Genomic DNA, 19,863 nt, shown 5'->3' with positions numbered 1-19,863 from the left:
TCTTCCCTACATCCCTTGTTGTTTAAAAAATATACAATTATTTGCCTTTTTGGTGGGTGGGGGAGAAGATGAAGGAAGAGTGGGGAATTATATGCATCTTTAATGCCACTCCCCATTTCTAAAAAAATTAACATTTGATGATGTGGTTATTTTAATTTAAAATGGGAATGGTGCCTTCTTTAAAAACTTGATGCAATTTAGAAACTATCCTTTTGGAAAACAATGGTTCAAATATCTTTGGTGCCAATTGGATCCCATTGATGTGAAATTATTTGTTGAGGTTTTCAGAAAATGTTGCTAAATATCTTACGATTGGATCAGTTTCAACCTTAAACAGATATAGAATTCCCATGTAGCATATGTTTATGCTCTCATTTTCCATCAAATAATCTCCATTTACCTTTGTTCTAGACATGGACAAACGAACCCACACGATTTAGCATCTGACAGGACATAAGATAAAAGTCAATAAAAAGAGAATAATTTATTAAAAAGATCTAATGTTACAAGAACAGTACACAGGAACCAGTATTTTACTGTGTCTCTCACATAGTATATACCATTATATATAGTAAATATATACAAGTTGTATACAAGTTTTCTAACATTTTTGAGTTGGACCTTGTTTTTGGTTTCTAAGCCAAGATTGTTTTATTTCTCCCTTTCCAATCACATTCAGTTATTAGGACATTATACAAAAATACAGTCTTTCTAGTTATGTTGGACTGTTTTGTTACACAGTAATCCAAAGAAACTGTAATATATGAATGAATTCACATGTTTGCAGTCAACAAACCTACTGTGACAATATTAACAACAAATTAGGATCATGACATGGAGATGTTGTCTTTGATGAAGTAATAAATATGGTAATATGGCAATAACTAAAAAATAACATTGCTTATTAATAGACTATAGATGCAAAATCTAGCTTCTGTCCAGGCATACCATATACCTGTCTATCTTTGTAGTGACCCTACATGAGGCTGACTTCAGGGCAGTTAAATAAATCATGGTCATTCAGATGTACCATGTTAACCAAGGCAACTTGTACTCCTCTGCTTATGGTAGTCTGCTACAGTAGATCTTACTGATGACAGAAATCCAAAATATTATTGGTCATATACAGAGATGCTGCAAGTGTGTGAGTTCACATTGCAGGTGATGAAGTGCCAAACATGCTTTATCAAGGGTTCTAGTTCTCTTCAAAGAGCTTTTTTTAAAACATGCCACTCACCATTATCCTGAAAAATAAAAACAGAAAACGTGCTGATCCTGATGGGGAAACTCTAGCATGGTGTCATTAGGAAGTGATTTATGGACAGATGTCGTAAGAGTATAAGAAGAAGAAAAGGTGATATTTGCTGAAATGTAACATGGCTGGATGATCACATTTGAAGGAAGCCAGATAGCACAACTTGATTGTACTGAGACCTATTAAAATCTAGAGTCAAACAGTAGAGGTCAGTGGGACTTACTCATGTTTAACTTAAATACCACTGATTTCAACAGCTCCAGTTTTCATCTGGATTTGATGACATGTTTCCATCTAAGGAACCCTCTTTCTGAATTCAAGTTCATTGTCTAAAATGAATTAACTTACTGGCAAGTTCAGTTTTTTTTTTACAATATTATTGTGGAGGGGTGGAACCCTCCACAAACTCATACATGATAAAGTTCTTATGCTGATAGCAATGAAATATTTTGACTTAAAGAGGAATAATGTTTTATGTCTTGATATTGATAGCTCTTCCATTTGCTGCTTTATACTGCTAGCAATGACTGTTCACCCTACTTTCAGAACACTCTTCTAAGAGCAACTTATAATTGAAAAGCTATCTAATACAGGTGAGCTTCACTGCTAAAGACTAAGAAAAACGGAAAGCTGTAGCTGTAAAGCCCATCAATAATTAGCAGCAAAGTTGAGGAGGTATATAGATACAGTGGTCACACTATATTTCCCCACTATATTTTGTAATTTTCCATCAAATCATAGAATTGGTCACTCTATGTGCATCTCCATGTAAATATTACAATATGTAGATTTTAGTCATGTGTAAGTTACCACCATAGCTCTGGTTTCATGGTTATGTTTAAGTAAGGCACTGGTTATGATACCTAGTTGGGTAATGAAAGCAAACAACCAACCAACTCGGAGAGTACCAAGTACTCTGAAGTCTAACCCTGAGTACAAATATTCTCTTATTGGTAATGGTTAAGTGACCACAACATGTTGAGAAGGATGCAATAAAATCTAGGATTTTCTAATAATCTCATCAGAGGTCTAATATAACCCAATCACTCCTGGATTTGTCACTCACCAATCCCATCTGACCATTCTGAGAGGGTCTAAATGAAAATCTAATTTTCATTGTAGGAGTGGTAAGCTTCTGATATACTTTGATGATGTTTATCCTTTTGTATTTTACTGAAGTATGAGCCAGCAGTGTGCTGCAGCTACCAAAAAAGCCAGTGCAGTCCTAGGCTGCATCTAAAGAGGGATAGTATCAAGGTTACATCACTGGTAAGACCACACTTGGAATATCGTGTCCAATTTTGATCACCACGATACAAAAATAGATGTTGAGACTCTAGAAAGAAGGCCGAAAGGAGCAACAAAGAAGATTAAGGGACTGGAGGAGGTTAAACAGTTGTGAGAACTGTCTCTTGTCCATCAAAAAGAATGATTAGGGATGATATGATAACAGTGTTCCAATATTTGAGAGGTTGTCTCAGAGACGAGGCAGTCTATTTCTTATCTTAAGCACTTGAGGGTAGGATAAAAAGTAACAGATGGAAAGTTATCTCAGGAGAGAATCAAGCTAGAACTAAGGAGAAATTTTCTGGCAGTGAGAACAATTAATCAGTGGAATGGCTTGTCTGCGGAAGTTGTGGATGCTCCATCACTAGAAGTTTTTATGACCAAACAACCATGGCACAGGTCTCTTGCTTGAGCAGGGTTTAGACTAAAAGTCACCCAAGGTCCCTTCCAACTCTAATATTCTGTATTCTGTATTCAAAAGCAAATTGTAGTAAGAGTGGGATGTGCTGTCAATACAAATTATTGGTTATGCAAAGCCAAGTCTCTATGTACCTGTGAGCATTTCCACAACCTGCACTGGAAAAATATTTCTCTTCTAAAGTAAATTTATTTTGCTAATATAACACCATAGGTTCCCCCCCTCATCTTCCCCCCCCCCATTCTTGAAATAGGATGGTTGAAGAGAATAGGAAGCAAGGGATGGGAAGACCACTATAAAAAAAGAACCCAGGGTGCAAATATTTGGGTTGTGGGTGAGAAAAAGACAGTTTATCTTGAATATAATGTAAAGTTTCATTATATGTTGTGGAAAAAAAGAAAGCATAATGAAGCTACTTCTAGATCTCTTAAGTATGTGAAGGGAAGCTTTACATTAGTATTCATTTATTCAAATTCTCTGGCACTATCCATTTTCTCATGAGCTCTTTTCAGCCCCACTGTGATAGAATGCCTTGGTACAGAAGTAGTTGCATATGAGAAAATAACATATACAGGCACACGGGGAGAAGGCAGGGGCAGAGGAGGAGGAGGAGGAGGAAGAGAAGAAAGAGGAGGAGGAAGAGAAAGAAGAGGAGTAGAAGGAAAAGAGAAAGAGGAGGCGGAAGAGGAAGAGAAGGAGGAGGAAGAGAAGGAGGGGAAGGATTAGGAGGAGGAAGGGGAAGAGGAGAAGGAGGAGGAAAAGGATTAGGAGGAGAAGAGAAACAGGAGGAGGGGGAGATGACAAGAACTAAAAGTTGATCCAACACTACTTGCTGTTTTGAAGCTAGACCTTGGATATGGAAAGGTTAAAGGCTTTGATTCTTAAGCCTGAGAACATTAAAAGCATTTGCCCAACTGTATCCTTTTCATTTTGGACATTAAAAAAAATGTCCTTGCTTCATATTAAGTACAATCTAGGCACACCACATTGTCCCAATCTTGAAATGCTTATTGATACCATTTTGCTAAATCACCAAATATAGACAGTACAGTACCATACAAAAATGAACTACAAAAATAAAGGTCTAAAGACAGAAAGCTGTTTGGGGAAGACAGCTTTGTCTCTCTTCATTGATTTCATATTTGCAGTTAGCAATTGCTGAAGACTCAGATTAAGTGTCCAACAATAATTTCAGTGTCATCTGCGCTCCCTATCATGGACAGTTATGCTATTAAAAATAAGCAAATTTTTTTCTCTCTTATTGTAGTGGACAATAACTAGTACAAAATGATAGGCCTCAATTTTAGACTCAGTTCAATATGCTTCAGATGTACTTGGATCTGGAAAAGTGGTTTATGATGTTCATGGAGAATACAAACAGAGAAGAAAACAGAAGAAAAATTACTATACTATACCAAAGATAATAATTATATGATTTTTTCCCCTTAAAGGCAACATTAGCTACGGTCATTTTTGAAACCGGATCATATCATGGCATTTTTCTCTTGATAAGTAAAAAAGTAAAACAAAACTCAGCCTTCTGAGAAGGGGAGGGATAATTTACTAGAATCCAAATATTTATATATATTTTTCCTTAAAATTGTTAAAAGTCCTTAGCAGTGCAAACAAAATGAATGCACTGTCTCAGTCATTTAATTTACTAAGGGTATAAGATTGATGCTAGCTAATATACAAACAATTACAAAGGTAAATAAAATTTGACATAATTTCCATTTGTTTACAAAAGTTTATATCAAAGAATCTGCATATTTTCTATCGGGCAAAAACATCCCTTTCCCCCAAAAGATGACAATTATGGAAACCAAAGAGAAGACACCTGGTGGATTATTTTTGTGTTATTTCCTTCAATATTCTTCCTGATGGACTAGATCCATTTCTGAAACATTCCTTTGATATATCTGTGGAGATTTTCAGTCATCCAGGTCATAGTTGTCTCAAGGGTGTGTTTTCAAAAGGCAAGTGGACTATCTTTTTTCCCCAAGGAAGAAAAAGAAGATGTTTTGCTTCTCATCCAAGAACCAATGAAGCTTTTCGGATGAGAAGCGAAACGTCTTTTTTTTCTTCCTGAGGGGAAAAAACCCCAGTCCAGTTACCTTTTGAAAAAGCACCGTTGAGATTCCTTTGATAATTAACCTTCTGCTTTCTCCTTGGTCGTCCATCCGTTGGTGTTATCACGCCAAAGCAACCAGAGAAATGAGTAAAGTCTTCTATCTTCTTCCTTCACCATGACGTTGAAGGGACCATCAATACCAGTAGAAATGTTACAGTTGATGAAGAAGTGGTAAAAGCATTTAGCCTGGATTGAGAATTTGTGACTTTTCCACCTGATGGGATCAAAACAATGGAAGAAGAAAAAGAACTAATTACTATAATGTTTTGGAAATGGTACTCTGAATTATTTATTATATTCCTCTGGCTCTGAATCAGACAGATTCAGGGTGGTTTACTGAGAAGATCAAAAAATACAGTAACATTACAAAGATGAAACAATCAAGTAAAATGACAATCCACAAAACATAAATACAACAAGACAATAACCTACAATAGTTACACCATCACTCCTATGCAAAAGGCCTCTTCTAATGACCTTCAACCGTAACTGTCTATGGAGATTCTCAGTCATCCACGTCTCAAAGGTGCTTTTTTTTGCTTCTTTTCTTGAGGAAAATAGCTTCTTGGCTGAGAAGCTTTCAGTTCTCAGCCAGAACTGATGAAGCTTCAGTCCGGTTGCCTTTTGAAGAAAAAAAAAGCACCTTTGAGACTTCAACCCTAACATGCCAATATTGAGGTGCAATTCAATGGCAGCCAGCAATGAATAGTCAGCAATATAGATCTTGAAATGGAAATACAGGCAGGGGTGGGATTCAAATTTTTTAACAACTGGTTCTGTGGGTGTGGCTTAGTTGGTGGGCATAGCTTGGTGGTCATATGACTGGGTGGACACAGCTTGGTGGTCATGTTACTGGCTGGGCGTGGCCAACTCAACATCACTCACATTGAGGCACACATCTCCTCGCCTGGCCTCTCATGACTGTGGGGATGCTGCAACAGTCGTAAGTGTGAAAAACAGTCATAAGTCACTTTTTTCAGTGCCATTGTAACTTTGAGTGGTCACTCCACACAAGCAAAGTACCAGCAAAGGAGGGGAAAAAAACTCCAGAGAAGTTCCTGAGACAGGAAGTCTAGTCCTGCCAAGAATGTAATAAGGGTTAACGGAGAGGCAGTTTCTGTAAGCAACACCAGAATGTTTCCTTCCTGCCTTCCTTACAGGATTAGGCCAGTAATTTCTTCTAACAACCAGTTCTCTGAACTGCTTAGAATGTTAACAACCAATTCTAGTGAATAGGGGCAAACTGGTAGAATTCCACCTCTGGATACAGGTAGTCTTTGACTTACGACCACAATGGAGCCCAACATTTCTGTTATTAAGTGAGACATTTGTTAGGTGAGTTTTGCCCCATTTTACCACCTTTTTTGCCACAGTTGGTTTTTTTTAAAAAAAATTTCCCAACAAACATAAACAAACACAAACATAAAACAACAAATAAAACCATCTTTCCATTGTACAGTGTGCGGGTTGGTGCATATCTTTTGTGCACAATATCATCAGTCTTTCCCTTCTAGATTTAAATTATAATTCATATTATATATATTGACTATGCCTATTGCATTATTATTAACACCTTATCAGACTTTAATTATAAATTCACATCTTCTTTTTGAGCAGATCTCAACTATTACATGACCTAATACAAAATATCATTTATTTCATTATGATCAGTTGTAACGTATCATTACCTTATCTTATCATTACTATCATGTTATATTTATTATTATAATATATTTTATTTCCCTATTTTCTTATCTAGCCATTGATAAAATAAATCCCAGATTTTATAATATTCTTTATCTTCTTGCTCTCTAGTTGCTCATGTCAATTTATTCATTTCTGCACATCCCATTATTTTTTTAATCATCTCCTCTTCTATCGGTCTTTTTTTCACTTTTCCAATTTTTGGCAAATACAATTCTAGCTGCTGTTAATCTTGCCGCAGTTGTTAAGTGAATTACTGCAGTTTGTAAGTTAGTAACCCTGTTGTTAAGTGAATCTGGCTTCCCTATTGACTTTGCTTGTCAGAAGGTCACAAAAGGGGATCATGTGATATTGGGACACAGCAATATGAACCAGTTGCCAAGCATCTGAATTTTGTTCACCTGATTATGGGGGGATGCTGCAAAAATGGTCATTAACTGTGAAAAATGGTCATAAGTCACATTTTTCAGTGCTGTTGTAACTTTGAACAGTCACTAAATGAATTGTATGTTGAGGACTAACTGTGCTTAGAGCATCTAAACACTTCTCTATCCCCTACCTGCTCTTCTCTAGCCTCTTTCTAGGGTCTCAATATTGTTTTTGTATCCTGGTGACCAGAATTGGATGCCATATTTCAAGTGTGGTCTCAGCAGAGCAGTATAAAGTGGCATTTTCACTTCACGTGAAATGAATTCAGAACACTGCCACCTGAAAAGGGATTCTCTACAATGGTTTCGCTCCTACAACCTTGCACTGCTCACACAAAATCAGCGTACTAATTTAAAAAGGGTAAAGTAGCTGCTGGAATTAACTTTTCTGAAATTTCAGGGGGAAAAATGTCACAAGCTGAAGAGAACCAGACTGAATATCAAAGAACTGTCTCCATACAAACCAGGAGTGTCAATCTCGCGGCCTGTGGGCTGGATATGTCATGCGCTGGCCACTCCCACCTCTGGTTTAGCGAAGGGAAAAAAAGTCACGATACGTCACGTGATGACAACGTGATGCCACGAGCTTGACACCCCAGATCCAAACATACTGTATTAACAGTATATCAAGTCTGATTGATCATTAGTAGAAATACACAAGGCATTCAGTTTTATAGTCCAGCACTCCGTAGAATAGAATAGAATAGAACAGAACAGAACAGAACAGAACAGAACAGAACAGAATAGAATAGAATAGAATACTTTATTGGCCAAGTGTGATTGGACACACAAGGAATTTGTCTTGGTGCAAATGCTCTCAGCGTACATAAAAGAAAAGATACATTTGTCAAGAGTCAAGAAGATAAGGTCTATCTAAGCATGGTGTAAGGTCTAAGCATGGTGGCAGATTAAGAATGTAATTACTGAGAGCCTAATTTTGATCATTGCCTTACCTGAAAAGGATGGTATCCTGATTTGGCTGCTTGGTGTGCCATCTCCTCCTTCGCTCACTGCGCAGACTTCTATGATGTAGACACCTACATCAGGGAGAAGCACCACTGCAGATGTTTTCTGTGTTTCAATTACTTGGCTATTGCTGTGTCCTTCTTGCCTAAACAGGACCTGTCAGAGAACAGGGAGAATTATAGAACTCTAGTATTCAATCATCATCATTTAATGACCCCATAATCCCTTTCGGGGTGGAGTCTGAGCAACTGAATGGAGCTAGCAGAGTGTTTCATGGCTGGTGGCCCTCCTATCGCCAATCCAGAGCTTTGTTCTGCAGATATATTATCCTTGTGCCCAGAGAGAGAAATATCTGCCTCTACCTAGGATTGAACTTACAGCCTCCTGATTGTGAGGTGAGAGCTCCATTTCTAGGCCACCGCACCAGAGGTGGTATTCAGCAGATTCTGACCAGTTCTGGAGAACCTGTAGCAGAAATTTGGAGTAGTTTGGAGAACCGGCAAATTCCATCTCTGACTGGCCCCGCCCCCATCTCTTCTCTGCCTCCTGAGTCCCAGCTGATTGGCTGGGTCTTCTTTTGTTGCCCTGCACAGGAGAACAGAGCTGGAAAGCAGGTTAGTGGGGTGGGGAGGGAATGGAGATTTTGCAGTAATTTTCCCCCAGGAGTGGGGAAGAAATGGAGATTTTACAGTCTCCTTCCCCTGCCACACCCATCGAACCACGCCCACCAAGCCACGCCCACAGAATCGGTAGTAAAAGTTTTTGAATCCCACCATTGCACCAATCTAACTTTAGTATTCAGTAAGTATCTAGTTCAAATTCAGGAAAACAGCAACAGAATAAATATTAAGTAATTTAGGATTTATTTGACTAATGAAGGTTCTCTTTTAGTGAGTCATACAAGTTCTATAACAGAATAACAGAGTTGGAAGGGACTTTGGAGGTCTTCTAGTCCAACCCGCTGCTCAGACAGGAAAACCTATAGTATTTCAGACAAATGGTTGTCCAATTGCTTCTTAAAAACTTCCAGTGTTGGGACACCCACAACTTCTGGAAGTAAGCCATTCCACTGATTAATTGTTCTGTCAGGAAATTTCTCCTTAATTCTAGGTTGGTTCTCTCATTGATTAGTTTCCATCTATAAAATAAGCAGCAAAGCATTTGTTGCACCATTTGTTGGCTTATCTTATCACCATTTGTCATGCTAAACTTGTCTATTTATTGTCTATTGTCTATTTATCCTGTCATAAAATTAATAGGCAGGTTGCACATATTAGCCTATTGAGAACCATAGTTTGGTAAATAAGCCACAACAGGATGAATTCTATTAGGTTTGTAAGCTAGAAACCATATTTAAAGTTGCAATAGCTAGTTTATCATACCACAAGCCAAAACCAATAAACCCATTATGTTTTAGTGTTTTATTTGAACCAGGCCATTATGTTTAAATTAAGGTTGGTAAGGTAGAGAGTGTTGTAGACTTATATATTCCTTTCTTTTCAGGTACAAGCATGAATATTATCATATTTCTGCCAATGCTAAAACTAATTTACAGTAACTAAGATGAAACCCAGCTGGTAGCATTTAGTACTGAACAGGATGCTTTGCCTAATTAATTATAATTAATGGTAAACAGGGAACTAAAGGGAAGGAGAATGCAGGAAAAAGAAACTGGGGTAGGGATGAAGAAAGGAATTGTATAAGTCTGTGCTCTGGAAATTATCAGATTTGAGTCAAAAATTACAAATGAAACACCAATATGGACATAGTGCTTGATCATTGATCATCATTCTTATCTAACTCAATGTAAACATTCTAATACAGTGCAGTTTTCACTCCACCTTCCACCCCCCCACCCCACCCCAAATCCTGCCCAAATTAGTTTGAAGCCCATCTTTGATTGCCTTTATTTCTACTGGTTTCAAAATGTTGAAAATGGGCAGAGAACACCATGAATCCATCAGTTTTCTCAGCTCAAAAGGAGAGGTCAAAGAGCATCCAGCCAATAAACTCCTGAACTCATGAAAGGTATCATGTTTTGAAACCAGACATTTTCCATTTGCCTACTTTTAGGCAAGGAAACCAAATGCACAAGTACAGTATAAGTGGTACCTAGCTCAATAGTAGTAACTGTAAGAGGGATCTTGGAGTCCTAATAGACAATAACTTAAATATGAGCCTGCTACAGCTCCTACCATCCCTGTCCTACTGTTCCCATTTATTTGTACTCATATATTATGTATATACTTATACATGTTTATATTTATACGTTTATATGTTATGTTCATACTTATACTTGTTTTCTCATACATGCTTGACAAACTAACTAACTAAATAAATAAGCCAACACAGTTCTAGGCTGCATAAACAGAGGGATAGAAGATCACATGAAATGTTAATACTATTTTATAATGCTTTGGTAAGGCCACACTTGGAATAGGCAATCCAGGGGTGGGATTCTACCACTTCGCACCTATTCGCTAGAACTGGTTGTTAACATTCTAAGCAGTTCAGAGAACTGGTTGTTAGAAGAAATTACTGGCCTAATCCTGTAAGGAAGGCAGGAAGGAAACATTCTGGTGTTGCTTACGGAAACTGCCTCTCCATTAACCCTTATTACATTCTTGGCAGGGCTAAACTTCTTGTCTCAGGAACCTCTCTGGAGTTTCCCCCCACTCCTTTGCTGGTACTTTGTTTGTGTGGAGTGACCATTCAAAGTTACAATGGCACTGAAAAAAGTGGCTTATGACCATCTTTCACACTTACGACTGTTGCAGCATCCCCACAGTCACGAGAGGCAGGTGAGGAGATACATGGCTCAATGTGAGTGATGTTGAGTTGGCCACGCCCAGCCAGAAACATGACTACCAAGCCACGTCCACAGAACCAGTTGTTAAAAAATCTGAATCCCACCCCTGCTGCATTCAGTTTTGATCACCACAATGTAAAAAAGATGTTGAGACTCTAGAAAGAAGTGAAAAGAAAAGCAACAAAAATGATTAGGGGACTGGAGGCTAAAATATATAAGAACGGATGCTAGAATTGGGTATGTCTAGTTTGATGAAAAGAAGGACTGGGGTGACCTGATAGCAATGTTTTGATATCTCAGGGATTACCATAAAGAAGAGGGAGTCAAGCTATTCTCCAAAGCACCTAAAGGCAGTGGGTGAAAACTAATCAAGGAGAGAAGCAACTTAGAACTAAGGAGGAATTTCCTGAAAGTAAGAACAATTAACCAGTGAAACAATTTGCCTCCAGAAATTGTGAATGCTACAACACTGGAAGTTTTTAAGAAGAGATTAGACAACCATCTGTCTGAAATAGTATAGGGTTTCCTACCTGAGTTGGACTAGAAGACCTCCAAGGTCCCTTCCAACTCTGTTATTCTATTCTATTCATTTTGGTTGTTTTTAAATCTTACACTTTTCATTTTGGCTGTGGTTGTAGTTATAGAGTATAAGCGGAGAGTCTTGAAAGCAAAAGGAAAATATGGACATGAAGCTGTGCATTTAAAAAAAAAACAGTAATTATGGAATTTATAGAGAGGATTTGTTATTAGGATTATTCTATTCCTTAACTTGGTTTGGCTGCAGCAGTAACAGATATCTGTGGTTTCTAAAAGGGCTTTTCCCAACCCATGCACTAATCTCTTTGCCAAAAATAATAAATAAATAAAAAAAGAGGGAGGATGTCAATTTTTGCTTAACCCTTCTCAGACTCTGAACCAAAGCAAATAAACAAAATGGGTTTTAGCTTAATCACCCTATCACCACCATATGCCTCTTGCTGCCTTGGAGAGGCAATAGTCCCAGAGGGGAAAAATGTCCCCCCGCCCCCAAATATTTTAATGGAAGTGTCCAAAAATAAAGGGATAAATCAACCAATAAAACTGAACAGATATAATCTTTTTAATGTGGCCCAATAATCATTTCCAGCAATTTAAGGAAGTTGAAATCTTGCAAAAGACCCATTTTTTTTTAAAAAAATGAACAGATGTTTTGAGCACAGATTGCTGGATATCCCCAACACAATCATAACAAATCTCTATCTTTGCACTTCTGCTCTATAAAGAAAATATTAATTTTAATGGCATTTATGACATCCCGTGCTTCTGCATTTCCTTAAATCCTACTGCAAATATTGTCAAATTGAAGTGTTGGTATGGCTTTTGCTGCAGTCTGCTCCAATTAATAGCCAGATGGGGTAGTGTTTAACAGCATCAAGCAACACATATTGCCCTGTTTATAGTCCCTGGTTGAGGATCAGTCTATGTAAAATATAGTCACAAATTTCGTTCAAGTAAAAGTTGCTGCTTCATTTGAAGTCTGTGTTTCAGTGAAAATTGTCTGCACTGGGAAATAGGATTAGTTAGAAGCTGAGACAGAAGCTGTGCTACCCTGGAACTGGTGTCTCATCTAATGAAATTCAGTATAGAGAAAAGTAAAGTCCTACACTTAGGCAAGAAAAACCAAAGGTACACACATATAGGCTGGGTTAAACCAGGCCTCAATAGCAGTAACTGTGAGAAGGATCTTGGAGTCTTAGTGGACAACCAGCTAAATATGAGCCAGTAGTGTGCAGGAGCAGCCAAAAAAGCTAATGCAATCCTAAATTGCATTAACAGACAGATACAATCGAGATCAAGTGAGGTACTAATACCACTCTATAAAGCCTTAGAGTACTGCATCCAGTTTTGGTCACCACACTATAAAAAAGATGTTGAGACTCTAGAAGAAGTACAGAGAAGAGCAACCAGGATGATTAGGAAACTGGAGACTAAAACATATGAAGAAAGGTTGCAGGAACTGGGCATGGCTAGTCTAGTGAAGAGAAAGACCAGGAGAGACATGATAGCAATGTTCCAATATTTGAGGGGCTGCCACAGAGAGGAAGGAGTCAAGTTATTTTCTAAAGCACCTGAAGGCCAGACAAGGAATAATGGATGGAAACTGAACAAGGGGAGATTTAACCTGGAAATAAGGTGAAACTTTCTGACAGTGAGAACAATCAACCAATGGAACATCTTGCACTTGGAAGTTGTGGGAGAGCCATCACTTGAGACCTTCAAGAAGAGATTGGACTACCATTTGTTCAGAAATAGTGTAGGGTCTCCCGCTTGGGCGGGGGTTGGACTAGATGACCTATAAGACCCCTTCCAACTCTGATTATCTGTTATTATTATTATCTGTTATTAATTTAGATTTTTTCAATTGAAAAGGGGGTGGAAGGAAAAACAGCATGAGTGAAACAGCACTAGCTAGGGTCTCATGTTTATTTCCAAGAATGCTTCCCACCAAAGTCCCACTAAATATGGTAGAATATTCAGTGAAAATAAAAATGGAAGATTACTCCAGGACTTGCCCAGAAATAAAACAGCAGTAATTTGAGGAGATAGATAACATTTTGTGTGATCAAAGGGGCTGGTGGGAAACATGCAGAGGTGGGATTCTACCAGTTCGCACCTATTCGCTAGAACCGGTTGTTAACATTCTAAGCAGTTCAAAAACCTGCTGTTAGAAGAAATTACTGGCCTAATCCTGTAAGGAAGGCAGGAAGGAAACATTCTGGTGTTGCTTATAGAAACTGCCTCTCTGTTAACCCTTATTACATTCATGGCAGGACTAGACTTCCTGTCTCAGGAACGTCTCTGGAGTTTTTTTCCTCTCCTTTGCTGGTACTTTGTTTGTGTGGAGTGACCTTTCAAAGTTACAATGGCACTGAAAAAAGTAACATGACCATTTTTCACACTTACGACTGTTGCAGCATCCCCATAGTCATGAGGGGCCAGGTGAGGAGATGCCTGCCTTGATGTGATATTGAGTTGACCACATCCAGCCAATAACATGACCACTAAGCCATGCCCACCAACTAAGCCATGCCCACAGAACCAGTTGTTAAAAAAATTGAATCCCACCCCTGGAAACATGTTTTAATAAAGTGGAAGTTCTTTGACTAGCCACCTCTGCTGTTTGGAACAATTTTATGGGAGTTCTTGTGAGATGCTTTCAAAATTCTAAAGCTACTCACTAGCTCTCAAAAGTTTAGAGACCCTTGCTTTAGCTGTTCATAAAAACATATATTTCCTGGCCACAAAGTGTTAATACTAGACTTTTCTCACAACATTTACATTTGTTTTCCATTCAGAATCAATTCAGAAGTATTCCTTTAGAGTTTTTCCAGGGCTGCCTTTGCATTTACATTAAAAAAACAACAACACAGTAAAGGTCTCCTTTGACCCAATGTTTAGTCACAACTGATTCTAGGGGGCAGCACTCATCTCTGTTTCCTAACTGAGGGAGCCAGTGTTGTCCAAAGAATTTTCATGGTCATATGACTGGCACGACTATATGTCGAGGTATACAGAATGCTGTTACCTTCCCATGGAAGTGGCACCTATTTATCTACTTGTATGTACATAGTTTCGAACTGCTAGGTTGGCAGGAGCTGGGGCAAGTATGGGAGCTCATCCCATACTTGAGTCTTGAACTGTCAACCTCCAGCCAACAAGCCCAGAATCTTCATCCCTCGGCCACCATGCCCCATGTTCACTTAGCTTGCCTCTATCCCCATAGCACCATGATAATCTATTACAATGCCAGTAGCTTTCTGGGCATTCATTCTTCCAAAACTCCTTGAATGTGAAATAGTGTTGGTGCTGCAGTGAGAGCTAAGCATTATTGCATATTCCGCATTATTGCAGAAACAACGGAAGAGGATGAAGGAAAACCAGAGAGGGAGATAGTTAGTTAATCTGGGATAAACTGACCTTGTATCCCATGACATCTGACTCATTAGCTAAAGGCTTTACAGGCTCCCATCCCAGGGAAACATGAGAACCATCTTGAACCCACATAATGTTCGGTGCTTGACTAGGTGCTAGAAAAAAAATTGGAAAAAAAAAACATGTTAAAGGATTTTGAAGTATTTTTTTTTTCAAAAGCTGCAGGGAGGGGGAAGGCAAGGAGCAAATGTAATTACTTGCTCCAAACTTAATAGCTACCGATGACTCGTTACATTTCCTTGTGCTGTTCCATGTAAAAAATACTTAGCTTTGTTTTCCAGAAAGATAATTACTTGTTGCTCACAAATAACAATAATAACTATACTTTTTTTTTAAATTCTTGGCCCTTGAAATGGGATTATGGATTATTCTAACAACAAGTTAAGAGTCCTTTTCTTGGTCTCATTATTTAATATGTAGCTAAAATAGAGAGAGAGAGAAAAAGGAGAATTGAAAGGCAAAAATTGGTAGCCTACGAGATTTCTTAGTGGCCACATGGACGGTGTTGCTTGGTGGTCCATAGCCTGCTGAGTTGTATGCCTTCACTCTCAGGTGGTACAGGGTGTTGCCTTCTAGCCCTGTGAGGATGACAGAGGACTCATTGCCTTCTGACCTGGCCTTCTCTGATGCTTCTTCTTGTTCCATATCTTTCCAGTAGCCAACCTGCCAATGAAAGACAATAGGTAGAGTAAGGATCATTTGTAAAAGGCCCCTACGCACTTAGGGTTACGCTTACTATTTATAGCCTATCTTTCTTTTAATATTCTTTAAAATAGATCTTCAGTCTTAGGAGGAACTTTTTTGGGGGCGGGAGGGAACCTGACAATTGATCATGAGGTAAATGTTGTCAGTGGTGAATTTGTATGAACAGTTCACTGTTGACTTCTGTCTATCCAAATTGACAATGAAAGGGAATCAGATGGTATTTCTCAAATAATTGATTTTTATTCAGGGGCTATCAGTTGTTAATCCTCACTGTAATCAGTTTTTTCCCCCATATTTCCATATCTCCTGTCCAGAAATGTGAGTACTCTAGTTCTCAGAAGCAGAAAGTTGTACTCCAAACATACCTAGAAGATAAGTAATTGAGTAAATAAATAAATAAGTAATAAGTAAATAAATAAATTCAAATGAATAAGATATAGGAAAAGGCAAAAATTGAATGTTCATCATTTTTCATACTTCAGATGACTTAACATCCATGGGGAATTCAAAATGGCGACTGCTACCATTTATTAGCTTGCAGGAAGTATGTATAGTACAATGAAAGCTAATGGCACTTTTGTTTCCTTACATTATATGTTATGATTCCCTGGCAGCGGCTTTCCAAATTATTCTCGTATCTAATTGGAAGAAATCATGAATCAGATGCTATGAGTTGGGGTATTTCTCTAGATTAGATTGAGAAAAAATAGCTAGTTGAGTCTTTGGAACTCTCTGAGCTTGGTTATTTGCTTGCAGACATTCCATTGCCTGATGTGATAGAATGTAATCTGAAGTCCCAGGGGGAAGAGACTGATTTTCAGAGGTCAAAGAGGCAACCAAACTTGGTAGGCAGATCAAGACAGCCCCTCCCTAGCAGTTCACAGAGAATATTTATAATTATGCAGATAGTTGCTTCAGTCTGGCAAGACTGGTGTGAGGCCTCAAGAATGACACATGGAGTTACTTTTGTTTCCTTTAATGCTGTTCACTTATAGACAGAATCTTGCCACACTAAAGCAACTATCTGCATCTCTCTCTCATTCTCTCGTCTATCTATCTATCTATCTATCTATCTATCTATCTATCTATCTATCTATCTATCTATCTATCTATCTATCTATCATCTATCTAACTTCCTGCCTATATAATCTATATAAATTGCTACTGAGCGGCCATCTTGACTTTCTTCTGCCTACCAAACTTTCTAAGCTCTGCTGCCTCTTTACCTCTGGGAAGCAACCCCTCCCTTTGGGACCCCAAACTACATTCCACCCTAGCCAACTATGTAACATTGTCAGTGCTAGTGAATGTGGAGCTCGCTCCCCATTTAGCTAGAATATAGATGGTTGTAGACTGCTGAGTAAACCGAGTGGTGACACAAAACTGCATTTTTAAAAAAAACTCACCATTCTAAGCACTACCTCATCCCTACTCTTCTGCTCCAGATTGCCTTCTACAGTATGTTCTGATATTTCTGTCATTTATCATGCTTTTGCTGCTGCCTCCTGCGTACAGGAGGTAGCCAGTAAATAGGGATGAACCAGAATGAATGCAGCCAGGAATTCCAGAGCAAATTCAAAGTCTCAAGGATAGCCCACCTGGTTGGGTCTTCAAAGAAATCAGTTATTCGTCCTTAGCCCTCTCTGACTGAATTCAGTGAGGAAATGTGAGAAACAATACTTCCTTCCCTGTCAACCATAGTGCACAGAAGAGGAAACTCCTCATCCATATAATGAATTGGAGATGACAAAACACCTGAGGAAACATTGCAGTGGTCTAATCATACCGAACCAGCATCGCTGAGGGATAGAGAGAAGGGAAGAGGATTTGATTTGTGTTTCTCTGAGAGGAACGGGTTTCTGTTGAGTGTGATTCAGGGGAAAAAAAACCCCTCTCTCTGGAATACCTTCTCTTCCTTTCCACATGAGGCCGAAATAGTTTTTAATGTTTACAAGCCTGGCTGTCAGTATGCCTTTTCTGAGCTTCTCCTACTCTTGGGATTATAGGCTTGGAACATATGAATACAGAACAGCTCCTTTGTAATTCATTCAGTGCAGCTACGCTCTTTGTACTAGATGTTATGCAGGGTTCACCTCTATGTCTGTGTAGAGCAACAATTTGCTCTCAAAATGTTAGTGTTGTGTTGTGGGAATAAAGACCTGAGACCCAGTTGATCTTTTATTCTCTTTATTCTCTGTGGAACTGAACGTTGGCGAAACCGTGGCAGCCTTTCTTATAGCGGGCTGCTTGCGGCTTGTGGCCAATGACTGCTCTTCAAATTTCCCGCCATCCGGACCGACCTATCCAAGGTGAGTATGCAAATATATAACAGTTAGTGTGAGTCTAAAATTACTCCTATCATGTGCATTCGATACCACTGTCATAAAATTATCTACGACTCTATCTACACCACTTCTGTTAACAAGACAAGTCTTTGTTGGATACTTAAATTGTCGAGAAGGGCAAATGGAAACCATTTCAGATAACACAGTTAAGATGTTCCAGAGGGCAGGAGCAACACCAGAGAAGCCCACCCCCTCTCCTGGACCCTACCAGTTGGAACAATCCAGTTGCTGGGACCCATAGCATATTTCCTCTGCTGACACAAGTGGGACGGGCCAATTCCAGTGGAGTGAGATAGATGGTCCCTCAAGCCATGCTCCTTGTTATGTGAGTTGCATAAAAAGAAACCACTGCCACACTAAGGAATGCTTTGATACAGGTAGTCTTCGACTTGCAACAGTTCATTCAGTGGCTGTTCAAAGTTACGACGACACTGAAAAAAAGTGACTAATCACCCATTTTCCACAGTAATGACCTTTTCAACCTCCCCATGATCATGCGATCAAAATTCAGATGCTTGGCAACCAATTCATACTTATGATGATTGCAGTGTCCAAGGTCCTGTGATCCCCTTTTGCGACCTTCTGACAAGCTCAGTTATGGTCATACATTGAGGACTTAACAGCTGTGTTTATTGACTGAAGTGATTCACTTAACAACTGTGGCAAGAAAGCTCATAAAATGGGGCAAAACTCACTTAACAACAGAAATTTTCAGTTCAATTGTGGTCGTAAGTCAAGGACCACCTGTAACCAGTCACAGTGCAACAAATATTTTTTCAGATGAAGGGGAGCAAACTTGGAGATAAAAAAAAAAGTTTGGAAAAAACCCTCAGGAAACCACCTTGCTTATAATTTGTTTGCATCAGATGGACTAGGAGATATGAAAGCTATGCCTAACAGTCCAGGGCAGTGATGGCTAACCTTTTTGGGCTCCCATGCCGAGAATTATGTGTGCGCTTGAGTGCTTGTGCTTGCGTGCCATCACCCAGAAGGCAATGCGCATGGTCCCTCCATGCCTCCTGTGCATGTGCAGCAACCTGCGTGACTCGTGTGACCCCCCCCCCGTTTCTGCGCATGCATGTGCAATGCACATGACCCATGCTGCGCACTTCTGCGCATGTGGGCATGACACCCTCCATGCAGTTCTACGCATGTGCGAGTGTTGCCTGTGGTGCTGCCGTGCCCCCACAAATGCACGCCTGATGCCCAACAATCAGCTGGCAGGTGGGCGTGTGGCGTGTGCGCATGCACAGTAGACCTTTTCTGGGCAAGTGCTTTGCATGCTGACAGTAATGGCTCTGCGTGCCACTTCTGGCATGCATGCCACTTTCGCCACCATGGGTCTAGGGATTTAATGCCTTGCTTAATATAATGGGTAGTTCAATCCTGAGTGAGTTTGCTACCAACATATTCTAAAGCAAGGGTGTCAAACTCAAGGCCCACGGGCCGGATCTGGTCCACAAGATGCTTAGTTCTGGCCTGCGGGGCTGTCCTGGGAACAATGAAGGACCAGCTCACAGTGCCTCTTCCAGCAAAAATGGAGTTCTGTTTTCACTGGCAGAGGGTTGCAGGGGGCCATTGCAGCTGAAAATGGAGCTTGGGGGCCCATTTTCTCTGGCAGAGTGCTCATCACAGGCACCCCCAACCCAAGTGAATCAACCTGGCTATGCCCACCCTGGCCCCCGAGGTCAAACACAACCCTGATGTGGCCCTCAGTGAAATCGAGTTTGACACCCCTGTTCTAAACACTTAAATCTTGCTTTCAAACAATGCTTTTAGCTGGTCAGGGAGAAAAGGACCCTGCCCCCACATTCAGAAAACTTAGAATATATTTTATATTAAT

General features: G+C 39.4%; 1 protein-coding gene across 1 annotated transcript in view; it reads right to left on the bottom strand.

Moving 5' to 3' along the window:
* Nucleotides 1-459: 459 nt before the first annotated feature.
* CNTN5 (contactin 5) overlaps nt 460-19,863 on the bottom strand; it is a 750,248-nt gene continuing 730,844 nt past the window's right edge. Inside the window, exons 23-26 of the mRNA XM_087937063.1 lie at nt 15,447-15,633; nt 14,956-15,065; nt 8,177-8,345; nt 460-5,305 (exon numbers count right to left, since the gene is read on the bottom strand). Coding sequence (XP_087793189.1) covers nt 5,202-5,305; nt 8,177-8,345; nt 14,956-15,065; nt 15,447-15,633 — 570 coding nt within the window. The 3' untranslated portion in view covers nt 460-5,201. The remainder of the gene's footprint in view (nt 5,306-8,176; nt 8,346-14,955; nt 15,066-15,446; nt 15,634-19,863) is intronic.

Source organism: Pseudonaja textilis, chromosome 7 (genome assembly GCF_049901715.1).
Source record: "Pseudonaja textilis isolate UNSWEBS1 chromosome 7, rPseTex1.2, whole genome shotgun sequence".
NCBI classification, from domain to species: Eukaryota; Metazoa; Chordata; class Lepidosauria; order Squamata; family Elapidae; genus Pseudonaja; species Pseudonaja textilis.
This window is presented reverse-complemented; position numbering and strand designations above follow the sequence as displayed.